Source organism: Propithecus coquereli, unplaced genomic scaffold, assembly GCF_000956105.1.
Source record: "Propithecus coquereli isolate 6110/MARCELLA unplaced genomic scaffold, Pcoq_1.0 Scaffold155, whole genome shotgun sequence".
In the NCBI taxonomy this organism is placed as follows: Eukaryota; Metazoa; Chordata; class Mammalia; order Primates; family Indriidae; genus Propithecus; species Propithecus coquereli.
The window spans coordinates 3318568-3335293 of record NW_012139969.1 but is presented as its reverse complement, the minus strand read 5'-3'; the positions used below and the strand labels follow the sequence as shown (position 1 = coordinate 3335293).

The 16726-nt window shown below is 43.3% G+C and overlaps 1 protein-coding gene across 4 annotated transcripts in view; it reads right to left on the bottom strand.

Annotated features, from left to right (window-relative positions):
• The window catches only part of PARP6 (poly (ADP-ribose) polymerase family, member 6), a 27152-nt gene extending 10729 nt beyond the window's left edge, over positions 1–16423 (bottom strand). For all 4 annotated transcript variants that reach the window (XR_001137314.1, XR_001137316.1, XM_012640560.1 and 1 more), the window contains exons 1-15: positions 15885–16423; positions 13647–13837; positions 12909–12986; positions 12049–12143; positions 11568–11628; positions 11244–11334; positions 10716–10782; positions 7701–7850; positions 6543–6753; positions 5971–6024; positions 4431–4526; positions 3722–3814; positions 3009–3134; positions 1274–1339; positions 271–338 (exon numbers count right to left, since the gene is read on the bottom strand). Coding sequence is in view for 2 of the 4 variants with exons in the window: in XM_012640560.1 (XP_012496014.1) it covers positions 271–338; positions 1274–1339; positions 3009–3134; positions 3722–3814; positions 4431–4526; positions 5971–6024; positions 6543–6753; positions 7701–7850; positions 10716–10782; positions 11244–11334; positions 11568–11628; positions 12049–12143; positions 12909–12986; positions 13647–13649 (1259 nt within the window). In the remaining 2 variants the exon portion in view is untranslated. The remainder of the gene's footprint in view (positions 1–270; positions 339–1273; positions 1340–3008; positions 3135–3721; positions 3815–4430; positions 4527–5970; positions 6025–6542; positions 6754–7700; positions 7851–10715; positions 10783–11243; positions 11335–11567; positions 11629–12048; positions 12144–12908; positions 12987–13646; positions 13838–15884) is intronic.
• Positions 16424–16726: the final 303 nt, after the last annotated feature.

The window sequence follows — 16726 nt, the reverse complement described above, 5'->3', positions numbered from 1 at the left end:
AAAGAAAGAAAGAAAGAAAACAAAAAAAAAACTATTGGGAAACATGGAACACTAAGAACTTGAGAAATCATGTAAGAATTTGTGGGCCTTTATAGGATCTGAGTTCTTGTCAAGGTAAGGTGTAAGAATAGAACTCCAAGTAAAAGCAGTCGTACAGTCTATAACCTCGGAAAGGACACTGAAACAGCCTCTAACAGAAGGTGTAGGTTCCACGTCCAATCCCCTCGTCCCTCCCCACGCCCTGGAAAGGATGAGCCATGCTATCCATACCACTGCAGGAGAGGATGGGCCAGGGGATCCAACTTGTCCATCTGCTTCTTGATTTCCAAATATGAGCCCTGTAAGACAATGGCCATAAGGTTATCTCCCAGGAGAGGCGGGTGCCCTCCCACTTTCCACAGCCTGACTATCGGAGCCCAGGGCAAGGTAGGCACCAAAGGCCACAGAGAGGAGAGGAGATGGGGTTCCCACCCTCGAGGGGCCTCAGTCAGGTTGGGAAGACTCATAAATAAATATGAAAATGACTGAAGATGCTTACAAAACAACATGCAGGTGGGTCTCCCTCATTTTATGCAATTCCTACAGTCCTAAAAAGTTGATTATAAATCAAAAAATAAATAAAATCAATGTCCCAGAAAGATAAGGCTAAGGAATCCTGTGGTAAATCTTTACAGAAAGCAAAGAGTCCTTCTCACAAGTAAATCATCCCTCCTAGGTGTATCTTATGTGTTAATCTGAACTGTGATATATAGGATTTGCTGAGAAGAGGCCCACCTGTAAATGTGAGTACAAATGAATGTCTATTCATGCAGAGATTGCAGACGAGGGGTGGGGAAGTCTGGTGAGGGACAGCCTTGAGTCAAAGGATGGTCACTGCTCCATGTGGCTGCCCCACCCCTAGAAGGATAGAAGATGTAGGCCCCTGGGGGTCTAGTTCCTTACCTCCAAGACCCCCTCCTCTCCCTCCCAACCCCACTTCTCTAATTCCCTAAGAACTATGGGAAAACATTAAATATGAACAACTTGTGAAAGAATTAGCAGCAAAGGTAAAGTTTGAGAGCAACACTAAGAGTGAAAAGAATAAAGAGAAGTAACAGAGCTAACAAGACAGAGAACGAGAACTGGAAAGATTAAAGAAGGAAGACTAAAAAGAATACAGTGAGGAATTTGAGTAGCTTCTCTAAATCCTCATCCCACTCCCACAAATTACAAGCAGAATAGGGCACTTGAGCTGGGCACGCAGTGGGGAAGGGACCGACAGAAGGCAGAATACCTGGGTCATCTCCCGAATGGACATCACACTATCCAGAGCTTTCTGAAGCCGCTCATAATTCTTCTTCTGTGGAGAATCAATGGGAAGAGAAGAACCAGATGAAGAACAGAGGAGAGTAAGGATGTAATGAGAAGGAGGACCAGAGGTACAGAAGTCTAGGCCCATGGAAACAGGGTAGTATGTCATCGAAAGAATACAGATTTAATGACAGTTCTGGTATAATAGGCTAGTCCTCTTTTACAACTGGGAGGAACAGGGTAAGTTACTTGACCTCTTAGAACCTTAGCATTCTTGTTTGCAAATGAAGATAATTTCTACCACCCTCACAGATATGTTATGAGGACTAAATAACATATATAAAGAGCTTAGTACACTGGCTGATATACAGTAATGACAGTAATAGTGAGGTTCTGTGCTGGTAATTGTGATAGTTAATTTTATGTGTCAACTTCACTGGACCATGAGGTGCCCGGACATTTGGTCAACCATTATTTCTGGGTGTGTCTAGTCTATATGGTATTTTTGGTTGAGATTAACATTTGAATCAGTGGACTAGGAAAAGCAGATTGTCCTCTAATGTGGAAGGGCCCCATCCATTCAAATGATGACCTGAATAAAACTAAAAGGCTAAACCCTGCCCTGCGAGTAAGAAGGTACTCCTCCTGCCTGACCATTTGAGTTAGATTATCCGTCTTTTCCTGCCTTCAGATTAGAACTAAAAACCTGGCTGCTCTTGGGTCTTGAGCCTGCCAGATTTCAGACTAGAACTTACACCATTGGCTCTCCTGGTTTTCAGGCCTTCAGACCAGGACTGAAACCAAACCATTGGCTTTCCTGGGTCTGCAGCCTGCAGACTATGGATGGTGGGACTTTTCATCCTCCATAATTCTGTGAGGCAATTTCTTATAATAACCCCCCTCTCTATATATATCCCCTATTGGTTCTGTTAATCTGGAGAACTCTAAAACAGTACTTTATATACATTATCTCACATTTTTATAACAATTTGCAAAACAGGTATTATCCCTTTTTTTCAGATAAGGAAATAAGGAGATTGAGGTTCAGTGACTTGCCTAACACCATTCAACTAGAGAGTAGCAGAAACTCAAATGGAACCCAGGTCTGTCTGGCTCCAAAGCCTATATTCTTCCCTATCATGATGTAACTCTGTGATAAACTTAGCTATTTACTCACTGAAACAGCTAAATCTGGCCGGGTGCAGTGGCTCACGCCTGTAATCCTAGCACTCTGGTAGGCTGAAGGAGGAGGATCGTTTGAGCTCAGGAGTTCGAGACCAGCCTGAGCAAGAGCGAGACCCCGTCTCTACTAAAAATAGAAAGAAATTAGCCAGACAACTAAAAATATATAGAAAAAATTAGCCGGGCATGGTGGCGCATGCCTGTAGTCCCACGCATGTAGTACTTGGGAGGCTGAGGCAGAAGGACTGCTTGACCCCAAGAGTTTGAGGTTGCTGTGAGCTAGGCTAATGCCATGGCACTCTAGCCTGGGCAACACAGTAAGACTCTGTCTCAAAAAAAAAAAAAAAAATAGCTAAATCCTTGGGTTCAAGAGTTCCCAAGAAACAAGTGTTCCTTCCTTTTGTGCCTTATTCCAAGTTGGAATAAGGGACAGCCTGTCCGTATACATTTCACATATACTGGAATGACAGCCCATAGTCTCCCACTACCTTTTACCATTTTGGTGCATTAGCCCTTTCTTCCCAAGTAATTTATACCTTAGGGTTAAAGGCCAGAGTCTTGGGATCAGTGGGGTCCACCACAGAGGGATAAGGCTCAAAGATGATGCTCTTTCTAGGGGACTCCAACGCTGCCCTACACATGGCCACCAGCAGATCCACCACCTTAGGGGAAAGGAGAAAAAGAGGGAGAAGCCAAACGATTTTCCAGAACTGCGAGTCACACAGGACCCAGCATTTCTCCCTGTTCTTTAAAAAAGCAAATGTGTTTATGGATTTTTAATTGGAAAATACAAACTCATAAATATTCAAGTAATACCAAAGTGATTAAAGAAAAGATAAAAATCATACCCTTGCCCCCAAACAAATCTCATTCGTCACAGGTAACTACTGGTAAGTTTGAGGTATACATTTCCCGATATTATTCCTACGGAAATAGTTATTTTCTTATATAGGCAATTTTACTTCACATACTACTGGATTTGTTTTTTTCATATAATTATGTTACAATTTTCTATCCACAGATAATAGCTGTGTAGTATTTCCACTGTAAGGACATACTGTAATTTCTTTAACAAGACCCTCTTGGGTGCAAGATGGGGTTGCACCCATTTTTATTTTATAAACAATACCATAGTAAATATCCTTACATATGAAAGCAATTTTGAAGATTAAATTTCAAGGAGTGAAATTGCTGGGTTCCTCTGCCTCTCCTGATCCCAACTCCCCAGCTGCTTTTCCCTGTCCCGTACCTCTGCTCCGGTAGCCACCTCTTCTGCAGCTCCAGACATGACGCCCAGTGTGTAGAAGGAGAAGACGCACAGCTCACGAGTGCAGACAGCTGGCTGCATGGACATGTTAAACAGATGGCGGTGGTATGGGGTGTGCAGTCAGAAGGTATAGGGAGAGAGGGACAGCCCTGACCTTAGACAACTCTAGAACAAGGTAGGAATTTGGGGCCCTCTATGTCCAGAGAAAACTATCAATAAGGACTTAATTATAATGCCTTACTGAAAAGTTTGAGAGTTAATACTCTCTCCTCTATGAAGCCTTCCCTGATCTTCCTAGGTAGTCAGATGCCCTCTCTTCTGAGATTCCACAACACTGCTCATATCTCTTCTACACACTTAATATATATTGTGACTTATGGTTAAGTGACTGTCTACCAACCTGGACTTGGAGTCCTGGAGGATGGCATCATATCCAATCATCTTCACCAATATCTGATACCCATTTTTAAATGTTAGGTGAACTATATCCTCAAAAATATTCCCATATCCTCATCTCTCTAAGCAAGACTGCTGAGATGTGTTTACAGAGAAAAAGAATTATTTACAGAGTCTCAGAGAATGTGGACAGAATTCTACTTTCACCATAGGCCCAGGAAGAAAGAAATAAAGGAGAGATGAGGAGTGAAGGGGACTTAGCTAAGGAAGAGGGTCACAGGGTAGGGACCTGTACCTTGAGCATGGAACCATTCTGGAAGACATGCTGCTCATCACACACCACACAGTACTCATTCAATGTTGGAATCCTCTGCTCTGCATACTTCATGATCTGGAGAGAGAACAGATTCTAAGTCTTTTGGAAGTACAGGCACAGATACGGGAAATAATTTGAGCTTCTTTTCCAGCTTTCCTCCCCCATTTCAGCCCTGTGGCTAACGTAGGTTCTGTTCTTGGGCCCTGCACTTAGTTAAACTGATGTCCTGACTGCAGAGCTAAGACTGCATAGTATAGTAAAAATAAGACCAGCCACGATGTTTGATTTGGAAGACCTGGGTAAACATCCCACCTCTACTACTAAATACCATATATAACTTTGGGCAAGTCAGTTAACCTGAGCCTTGGTTTCTTCATTTATAAATAAATTAGAACATAATTTAAATCACAGGGAGTACTGCAAGAAATGAGATGATTTCCATGAAAGTATTTTAAAAACATAAACAGGTGCTAATCAAATTAACAGTAGTTGTAGTAATTACAGACTGTCCCTTTGGGACAGGACAGTATTCAGTGCATGATCGGATGGCAGGGGAGCCTGAGAAGCCATTTTATCTACCTAGAATAATTAGCCAGTCCACTGGTCAAAACCACAGATACAACTGTGCTGGGAAGATGGCACAAATCCAGAGCTCATGCAGCAAAACCCTAAAGTGTGTTTTTGGACTCTCTAACACAGCTTTTGTGTGCAGATCAGGTTATTCCCATTTCGTATGCCTTTGAGCTGGCAATGGGACATGCTAGGGATTTTATTCATTCATTTACCATAGATTTGTGAAAGCTCTATGAAACATCTCCTTGATTATGCACTAATATAAAAGATTGCCTTCTCAGATGCTAAACTCCAATAAGGGAGCTATGGTACATATACAAGTTAATTACAATTCAAGGCAACATATAGTAGGTGACACATAGGTGCCATATAAAATAAAAAGGATCGTAAGAGCTCAGTGAGGGGACAGATGATGTCAAGTTAATACAGCTGGAGTCATGATGGCAATCATCACTCGCCTTGATGGCAACAGGCACGTATGGGGAGGAAGGCCAGTGGAGGGAACGGCATGAGCAAAGGTTACAGAGATTTAAAAGTGAAAGCACGTCCAAGGAACGAAGAGATTTTTAAAAGCAGCAAATGGCCAGTAGTGACTGAGCAGTGAAAGGGGTCAGGAAAACTGGAGACCACTTGAGCAAGGGTGTTGGGGATCATGAGAAACTTAGTGTCAATCCCTCTCTCGACACTCATACACTTAAAATTTGCAGTGCCAAATTCTGCACTTGATCTTAAGTGTTCTGTGAGTGTTGTCTTCCAGTAATGCTGTGAGCTTCTTGAGGATGGGAACTATGGCTTCTTTCTCCCATCCACTTGACATTCAGTATAGTTCTGGGAACAAGGCAACTCATGAAATATTCAACTGACTAAGGGAGCTGGGAGATGTTAGAGGACCAAATGGGTCAGACAACAGGGAGGGGCTGTGGAATGAAGCTTTTTACTTGATTACCTGGACGAGGAATCCATACTCCAGAGTGGGGATGTTCTTGCAGTGACCACTGACCTGGTAAGAGTAAAAAGGCAAACTCTATGAGCCTCCTATGAAGCTGGGCCAAGACAGACCTCACTCATGCCCACCACCTAGGATTCTCTGAAGTAGCTAAGGCCTAGCTCAGATCAGCCTAAGTAATCCCAAAGCTGGAGAGAAGATTTTTAGGCATTTTTACCAAAGTTTCTGGAATAGGGCTCGCCTATACTTAACTCTCTTCAAAGTAGGTAGAACAGATCAGTATAGCAGCTGACTACCAAGTCCTGACCACAACCCAATAAAATCATGACTTCTCCTTGGGAGGCCTATCTCTAGACTCTCAGCTTCATGGCCCATTATCAGAGAAGCTTGCCAGATAATATATTAACAGATACAAGTGTTCAGCTATTACAAAATGTATTCCATTCTACTCATTCATGGTACATACTTGGGTTTGATTTATGATGCCCTCACTTCATTTTGAGAAGCTATGCTCCCACATTTCCACTCCCACCCACCCGACGCCCAAGTCAAACCCTCCCCAGCCCATGTACCAAAGGAGAGGTCCGTGCTGGGGGAGGGAGGCCCACGTGCTGGGGGCACAGGAGACCTGCCTGGGGACTGGGAGGGTAGCCAAACACCTCCACTTTGGGGTTCTTCATGGTGCAGGAGATGGAACGGTTCATGAGGCGCCCAACGCGAAGCTCTGGCACACCCAGTTTGCCTTTCAGCATGGAGTCCTGTATGATAGGGAAACTGGGAGACCTGGGGAGAGAGAGCAAAGACAAATGATGAAACTGGGAATTCATTACACGTCCTAGAAAGGAATTGGAGATAGTGATTCCCAAGCCAAAATTCCTAAGCCAAAGACAAACTCGTATCTGAAAAAAGTTCTACTGGATCTTAAACAATGTCAGAACTAGTAGATAACACATCTGAATTGATTTTTTACGTCATTATCTGTGTGTTTTTCAGATTGGGACACGGAAGGTGGGCAGAGGCAGAGTGTACGTCACTATGGCATCTAGACCAGGTATGGAATGATCCCACAGAGAAGCTGTTTCATTTACTTAGAGAGTGTGTGTGAAAAAGAGAAGAAAGGAGACAGGGAGAGAAAGCAGGATGGGGGGAGGGAGAGAGGGGGTAGAGAGAGAGAGAAAGTGTTAAACAACTGTGCTAGGCAAGAAGTAGTTGCATCCCAAAGAGCCTAATGTCAACTGTCTGTCAACAACAGTTGCCTGCAAAGCTACGAATTTGGATTTCTATCTGCCTTTGGGAAGATCAGAAGGCATCAGAGGGGGTAAAAATGCAGACCTGCGGTCAAAGAATGGAGCAATATTTATTTCTAGAATCTAGCTAATAAATCAATGTACCCTGCATAAGAGCAAGGAACTGGTGCCTATTCTCTGACTCTTTCTCCTTAGGATGGGGAATAAGGATCAGGGCCAAAGAAAAGGAAGAAGGAAAGATCAGTATACATTTTCCAAATACATACAATGAGCTAGGTATTGTATCTTACATAAAGGATGACGTGTTAACATTAGGTCAGAAGTGGAAAGATAAGGACACACAGGGGTAGGGACCACGTGAGGAGTGTTAGTAGATAAAGATACAGAATTTAGAGGACCAAGGGAGGAGATAGAAAAGATAAGTTTAGGTAATCAGGAAGGTGTGTGTGGGGGCTATCACAAGGTGATAAGGAGAGCACTTACTTGGGGATGGGTGAGAAGATGCTGAGGCCAGCTCGGAACTTCTTGATAGTGCCACTTGCCTTGAACCAACTGTGCCTCTTCTCCTGCTGGGTCTTCAAGAAATCGTTGCTCAGATGTTTCCATTGTTGGGATGTGAACATACCCAGGATCCTGCAGGATCAAAAAGAAAAGGCTTAAGCAAGATTAGGCAGGGGAGTAGGTCAAGAAATAAGGATTAAGGGAGACAACTAATTTAAAATTCAGACCCAGGGACTGCAAAACTAATGGAGGGGGACTGTGTGTCTAAAGACTCTAAACACTCTCTTAAGATGACCTTAGCACATGGAAATGTACTGTCCTAAAGCACCCCTTTACCCTAGGGGGTACCTAGCCTAATGGACCAGAAAACTTCTGAGATGCTTTGCCTTTAGAGGGAGATCTCAAAGGTGAGCCTTCAAAGGCTGTGAACCTTGAGATCAACTGCCAAGAATGACCATACCGCTGAGAGTGGAACACAAGTGGTAGGATGGAGGAGAGCACCTCTGTTTTGTGAGCGGTGAAGAAAAAGACAAGTGACATGAGGGGTACTGACATTGTTAGGTGGAGAATTACATCCCCAAATTTATGGTTTCCAACTCGAACGAGCTGGGTCCTCACCTGGACTTGTCAATCCTTTCACTTGTCCTTCGTAAGTTCTCTCTAGCACTACTTTAAACTATTGCTCTGAATCCGCATCACTTTAAGCTACCAACTTCGCCTACACCAATAACCTCTCTTCCTTAATAGAGAAAGCCATCAGATAACAGCTCCATTAATTTTCCAGCCCTACTACAAAATCTATTTCTACTTCCACCCTTACCTTGACCCCTTTATTTTCTACAGACAAGATGACCCTCAATCCTTCTATTTGTGCTCTAGATCTCAGCCCCATCTTGCCTCTTTAGGGACCTAAATGTGTCAACCATTCCCTGTCAGTTCCTTTTCCAAAGTCTACCAAAAATTTTACTCTCTGGCTGGGCACTGTGGCTCACGCCTGTAATTCTAGCACTCTGGGAGGCCAAGGCGGAGGATTGCTTGAGCTCAGGAGTTCAAGACCAGCCTGAGCAAGAGCGAGACCCCGTTTCTACTAAAAAGAGAAAAAATTAGCCAGGCGTGGTGGTGCACACCTATAATCCCAGCTACCTGGGAGGCTGAGGCAGGAGGATCACTTAAGCCCAGGAGTTTGGGTTGCTGTGAGCTAGGCTGACACCACTGCACTCTAGCCTGGGGAACAAAGTGAGACTCTGTCTCAAAAAAAAAAAACAAATTTCACTTTGTGGAGCTCAGTCTAGCTACCTCTACCTCTTCCTCTCCTCCCCTCATCCACATTTCTCAATCCATACTCATTGTTTCTACTTCCTTGCCAACCACCCACTTCTCAGCTTCAAGTATTCTGGTTCCTACCCTCACCACTCCACTAAAATTGTTCTCATCTTGATGCTAAATCCAACCGAAACTCCTAAGTTCTTCCACTACTTATCTTCTCTGGCATCTGGCCCTCCTTGTAGAACCGTCCTCGCTTGTCTTCTGTGCTACCATTCTCTTCTTCTTCTTCTCTGACCTACCTGCACAGTTTCTTCTTCCTCGCCTACCCTGTTCGTTTCTTGGGTATTCTGGCTGGGTGTTTAAGGGTATTTTGCCCTTGACCCTATTTCTTTTCATTTTATCATGCTCTCCTTTGACGATCTCATATTCACTGGTTGTAATATCCATCCACAAACTGATGCATATCTCCAACCCTAACCTCTCCTGTAAGTAGCAAATTCACATATATTGAACATCTTCACTTGCATACTCCAAAGGCACCTTTAAACAACACGCCTAAAATGGAACTATTTTTCCTCATCCTACAAACCTGCTCCTCTTCTTATATCCCTATTTAAATTGTTGGCATCACAATTTACCCAGACATTTAGGCTGGAAACCCAGGAGTAATTTTCCACTATTACTTGGCCCTTATCACCATAATCAACATGTCTAAATCGGCCTTCAAGTCTTACTGATTTTATACCCTGCAAATTCTCTAATCTGTCTCTCATCTCCATTCTCAGCTACAGTCACACTTTAGTTCAGGCCTTCAGCATCTCATGTCTAGAATTCTACGAAAGCCTCCTATTAAACTAGTTCTGGCCTCTTGTCTCATTCCCCCCTACCCATATTGTACCATGCTACCAGATTAGTTTTTCTAAAACTAAATCTGACCTTGTCCTTTCTTTGCCTAAAACCCTTCATGTTTCCACTGCCTACAAGATAAAAGCCCAAGATCTTCGCTAATTTGGACACCTATTCTCTGGCTTTGGTTCCTACCACTCTCCATTTGCTGCATTTCAGCAGCAATATTTAACTACTTGAAGCTTCCTACACACATGCTGCTTCACGTGACTTTGCTCCTGCAAATGTTATTCTCTCAGAAACTGTCTACATGGACAACTCTCATTCATCCTAGAAAATCATTAATCATCTTTCATTCCTTCATTCACGGCCCTCCACTTGTCACTATACTGAGTCACTCCTTCCTCCATGTTCTTTCTAAACTTTACATATTCACTTGTATTAAAATACGTATCCACTGGATTCTATTTGAAACTTCATTAAGGGTAGAAAATGTGCATCATTTCTCTTTGTATACCAAATACTTAGCATAATGTTAAACACATTCAATAAACTAAAATTATCTGAGCTCCTAGAGTCCTGCTCTCTGAGGAAATGTGAATGGCATGATTCTAGGGTTGTACTTTTCCTTAAATGCTAAGCAGAGATGAGTCTCTCCTTTCACCTCTAAGAAGTCTTAAGTTCTGATACCCAAGAACAATAGACTCCCACTCCACAACAATAAATTTGGCTCCCCAGATTTATTTTAGCTTTTCCTGGGCACACTTTAGGGAGACTTTTTCGGAAAGAAACGTTCCATCCCAGGCTCTGCCTGTCCATCCACATAGATATCTCTCTCTCTCTTTCCCTCACATGTCCCTGATCAGAAAATATCAAAGTTCTTACTTTTTCAACTGAAGACCCAGCCCAAACCCTTCCTTATTCGATGGCTGGAAAACCTCAATTGATGGTTCTGCAAAGAGAAGAGAAGGGACCTCATAAGTACACATCTCTAACCTCCTGGTAGTCCAAAGGCACAGTTCAGTAGAATAGCTTCTTTAGATTCTAAAAATAGAAGCTGCTGGGTACTTCAAATAATGGTGGAGGAGGAAAACATCCGAGGTAGTCAGTAGGTTCTGGAAGCTGTCTAATCAATTTCAAATATCCTCAGTAGGAAGCTGGGCAGGGGGAAGAGAAATAAATTATATTTTGGAACCAGAGAAAACAATGTCATTAGCCATTAAGGCCTTTAGGGAACGGCTATCAGGTGACAGGGGATGAAGACACCAATGAAAGGAAACCAAAAAGCCCCTACCAATGGCCTACAGATTGAGCCAAGGGCCTTGTTCCTAGTTTTTCTCTATCTCAGTTAACTTAGGACTTTGGATTACACCACACTCGGAGCAGCTACTTGCCCAAAGTCACTCCCTTTACCTGGTCCATCAAGGTATTGGGAGAGAGAAAATCGCAGCCTCAGCACAATGGGTTCTGTCCGGAGGACCTTCCAGGCTGTAGAGACTTCCTCCTAAAAGCACAAGGGAAATAATTTCCAGTTTAGTAATATAGAGGAACGAAGTTTCCCCATATGACAGATGCATGCACATGACAGTACACACCACTGTCTGCTGATGGTCTAGGAAAGACAGAGATGAAGAATATGTGCTCCAAATACAGCACTCAGGAACAAGACTCCTGGCCTATATGACAAATTCCACAAGTCCAGCTAGACATGTTGTTGGCAGGTACTAGCCCACTTACATCGAGGAAGCTGATGTTGATGTGGAGGTCAATGTCCACGTCATCGATAGTTCCATATTCTCTATAGAGATACAGGCGACCACAGGTGAGACTCATTAAGGGAGAAAGAAGGGAACAGAGACTGAGGTGGAAGGAGAATTGAGCCCAGGGCCAGGGGAGAAGGAAGGTGGATGGTAGTTTTGTATGTAGGGTCTTAGCTACAGCCTCAAGCCACATACATGATCAGAGCCTTCTCCATGCCAGAAGCCTTTCTTACCACAAAGGTCAAACTATTGGCTTAGAGGGGTCTAGGATAAGAGGAAATTTCTAAGAAAAGTAGCCTTACTCTCTTCTGCCAGCCAAGCTTATATATTTGAGCAATTTCTATCATTAAGCTCATAATTTATCCCCCTATCATACCATAAAAAGAAAAACCTCTAGCCTTTCGACAACTCAGAAAGAAGTGGCTTGCTCCCTTGCCATCCCGGAAGCAGAGTCCCACCTGATGGATACAGAGTTCTCACTGTAGATCTCCTTCACGGCTTCAATGTCTGCATCAAGTTGTGGGTGTCGATACAGGTCAGCTGCACAGCTCCCCTGAGAGAGTGGCAAAAATGGTGGTGGTAGAGAGGTGTGAAAAAATATAGATGGGGAAAGAGGGAAGAAAATGAAAAGAACACGAAGAGACACCAGGAACAGGAGAAATCAGACAGCAGCAGCAATACAGGGGAAGTGAAAGCCTCTTGTATGAAGGGGTTCTTGGTAGTGATCCCAGCTAGGGATTTCATTAACAGACAAGTATCCCTCCCATCACCACTCTAAAAACGTTTCAGGAGACCAAAGGTAGGCTTTGCTTGAGGAGTTCACATTCTCAAGTCTCCGGCTTTTCCTCTCAGACCTAGACCAGGATACTTACATATACATTCTACAACAACTCAGAACAGGCTGAAGAGTACAGATTTTAGCTCAGCTAGGTTCTATCCGAAAAGCATTCTGGGAGTCTAAGCATTTCTGCTCAGATTGTGCCCTGGATAGTAATGGCATTAAGCAATAACTGGCAGAGTAATCTTTTAAGATGCAACCTCATTGGCTATCGAAGGAAGAGTCAGAAAACAATTACTTCTAACTAAAAACATATGGGTAGGCTCCACGTACCGAGGATGTAGGTTACTCTGGGACAGCTAAGAATCCCAGGCAAGAGCAAGGACATGGGATCAACTCCAAGAAGACCATGCTCAGACTACACCAACATTATACCCTCATCTCATCTGTGCTCCAGAACAATCTCTTTCACTCCTGATGTATCCAGAGGAAGCACACATCTAGATTATTCAACATGGGTCTTGGGGGATATAACCTCACCTGAACTCCATAGAGAAATTCCTCTGATTCATTATCTCCCTCCGAATCATCATCATTCCAGAACTGGCCTTTGATGTCCTAATGATGAGAAATAAGAATACCGTCCTTTGTTAGGTCCCTGTTATCCCATGGAATGGGGCGGGGTGATATGGGAAACAGATTCCCACAAAGAATGGGAAAAGGTCCCTTGGGACAGAATAACTGAGGACCTAATCTCTTTACACCTTTCATCTCACCCTTTGAGAGAAGAGTCTCAGGCCCTTCCTGAATCTGCTCTTATCCGTGGCCTAGCTCTGACTTGGTGGGACAGAGGAAAACGGTAGGGAATTTTGGCCTTCTTAAGTCTCAGCATGACGATCGAGGCTCTGGCAGCCGGTCAGGGAGGGCTGCAGAAGACTTCAATGTCAAGGTTGGTTCCTAAGCATACCTTGGTTCTATCACAAGCTGGCCTCTTGTAGGATCATTACCCAAGGCAGCTCCCAAGCATACCTAAGCTCTCGTCTCTTTGCTCCCTTTCTAACCTTTAAAGTATTTAACTCTCCCCTCCCTTCCCAAGAAAACCCACCTACACACACACACCAATACTGTTTCTGTGCCCGTTCTCTTTCCTTTAACATCAAACAGCCACTCTACCTTCCAAAAGGGTGGGAGGGAAAATACTAGGAAAGAGTGAGATCTGTATTTTGTCTCATCTACCCCTTGGACAATAGTTGGGAGAGGTGGGCAGTCAGTTCTCACCATTGGGTCAATGGGTCACACACACTCTCAGGTCAGTGCTAGGCAGCACCCCTCCATACCACCAGCTGAACCCAGGCCAATGCGATGGGCATTTAGGAGGCCACAAAGGGAGACAGGAGGCCGATGTCAGGAGCAACTGGAGAACTGCTGGGGATGGCAGACTCTGCTGTTGTGGTGGTAACAAGTCAATCCTGTGGAAAGTAGATAACAACTGGTTTCATCACCACTTAATAGCTGGGTGGTGTATACACAGGCAAACATACTTATGAATACACTTTTATTACACATATATACAGATAATTGCACATAGAAGACACACTTGCAGGCATATACACACATTTATACATGTAGTTCTTTAACATAATGAACGTGAAAGCACTATACAAACATAAGACACTGCTATTCCATTTAAATTGAAGAGCTGAAATTGACGCAAGACCCTGCTCTAGTTCATAACGTTATAACTCCTGAAGCCAGAAGTGATGGTGGCAGGACCAGATGCTTATGCTTCTGTCTAGTCAGTTCATTTTGGAAAATTCTTCACAGTACCAACCCCCAGCAAAATTAAGAACCAGAATCTGATTCTTTCTGGACTCTTTATTCCTAGTTATTTCTCCATATTGAGCCATTACCTCTTTTTAAACATCACTATTACTAGAAGCCATTACATGGCAATCATAGCTAACTTAAAAAGTCATCAACAACACTGAACACCCTCTAGCAGTCCTGATTTGTCATGGCCAAAACAATGCCCTGGAGTCATCGTGGAACCTACCCCCAAATTAAAATGCAATAATGATCCCAACAAATGCTCAGAAAAACACTTAACCTCTAGACCTTTCACATAATGTTCCCATGATTGCTTCTAATCCAGAGGACCCCTAACCCTATACCAGGAACTTTTAGCCCCACTGAAGCTTCCACATACAGTAGGAAAAAGAAACTCATCTGTCAAATTATGAAGACTTTACTGGCAGATGATGCCAAAGCTATCTTAGAGCAGGCTAAAAAAGCTTTCAGTTGCTCTCTAGATCAGTAGGTCACTGGCTCTGCATATACCTCAGTCTAACCCACTCCAACCTCAAACAGAGGTGTTCTTGGTCTCTAACATAGTTCTGCTAAACCTTAGGTTTCTAGATCAGCGACTCTATGAGTGGGGTCAATGGACCTGCAGCATCAGTACCACCTAGAACCTTGTTGGAAATGTAAATTCTCAGGCCCCTAAGACCTACTGAATTAGAAACTCCAGGGATGAGGCCCAGTAATTCTGATGCATGACAAAATTTGAAAACCACTATTCCAGACCCTTGTATGTTCTAAGGGCCTGTGGTCTGTTTCTCAGATACCAACTTAAGTCTGGTAACTGACCCAGGATGGGCAACATAATGCCAGGGCAAAAATCAGCACAGTAATCTTCCAGCTTATAGTATTGCCTGACCCATGAGAAACAATGTACAAAAGGAAATTACAACTGACATCCTTAAGAGATGAAACAATCTGGTATCTATCTGAGATTTGCTTTAAAATACTAGTAGCTCAAAACGAAAAGGGGCGGGGGGAAAATAGATGAAATAAATAAGGCACAGTGTTGATTACTGATGAAGCTGAGTGATGTGTACATGAGAGTTTCTTGTACTACCTATTTTCGTGCATAGTTTGAAAATTTTATTAAAAAAAATTAGAAGCTACTGTAACAGGGGCTCTACTTAGAAAGTCAACTCTAAATGTTAACAAGAAAATTACCTGAGACTCCACAATTGCCTTGTTGGTGTTCTTCAAACATATCAAGCGTATTCCCACCACAAAACTCTGTCCCTGCTGTTTCCCCTTCTTGGAATGCTTTTCACCCAGATATCCACATGCCTTGCTCCTTTACTCTTTCAGATCTCTGCTCAAAGGTCACCTTGACCATCATACAAAACAGCAACACCCAACACACACGCTAGCACTCTCTATCCGCTTGCCTCACTTTATCTTTTTTCCCATAGCACTTACCACATTTCTAACACAAAATATTTTGTCTTCCACCAGAATGTAAGCTTTATGGTGGCAGAGGCTTTGACTGTTTTCACTGTCTATATTCTCAGTCCCTTAACACATTTCTTGAATGAGTGAATGAATGAACGAACCCTCTGCTGCATACCTACCCAAATGGGAGACACATACAAGAACTTACAAGCTTCCACATACAGACAAAATCACACAAAAATGATTTTAGAAAAGCAAAACTTCATTCACCTTCAAGAGCAGCTGAGAACCAGAATATGAAGATCTGGGGGCTGAGTTTTTGAGATTTGAAAATAAACAGTCAAGCGCTGATCTGGATAATCACAGAGTAGTAAAGAGGGAGGCACTAATGTCCAGCCTGGGTTGTCTTGGGGTGAGCAGTAGGATGACAGCGGTGTAGGTCAGAAGTACCAACTTTTTCAAGGTCTTTGTCGCTGCAGAAGTCAAGAAAAATTTAGCCTCTCTCCAACGGCTGTTGCTGTTTGGTGTCTGCTGCTATCACAAGGAGAAAAAGGTGGTTCAGAGGGAGTTTTTCTTGTCTGTGGAAGACACAGTTCAGAAATCATCTTTTTCAAATCAGGCTGCTTTAGTGAAACGGACTTGCTCCCGCTACTCTTAATGCCCTTTCCTCTGGAGAGATGGAGAGTGGGCTTAAAAGGTAAAAAGTGAGAAAAGGCAGGTGGAGGGTCATGGAATCCACAGAATGACACAGATATTTTAAAGAATAAACCTGAAAGGTGGCCGAGTTCAAAACTTTCATGTTATAGAATTCTCAGGGTCATTCTATAACATGAAGGGAGGTCAAGCAACTTCCTTATGGTTAGTATAGTGGGCATGCGATTTAAGCACACATGACAGATCCTAATCTACATCCACATCTAATCTTCCTGTTATGTGGTTATAACTAATTAGGGAGTTCATCTATTAAGCAACAAAGACCCACTAGATTTATCTAAATTGAGATAAAGAAGAGAACATTTCAGCCGGGTGTGGTGGCTGGCGCCTGTAATCCTAATCCTAGCACTCTGGGAGGCCGAGGCGGGTGGATCATTTGAGCTCAGGAGTTCGAGACC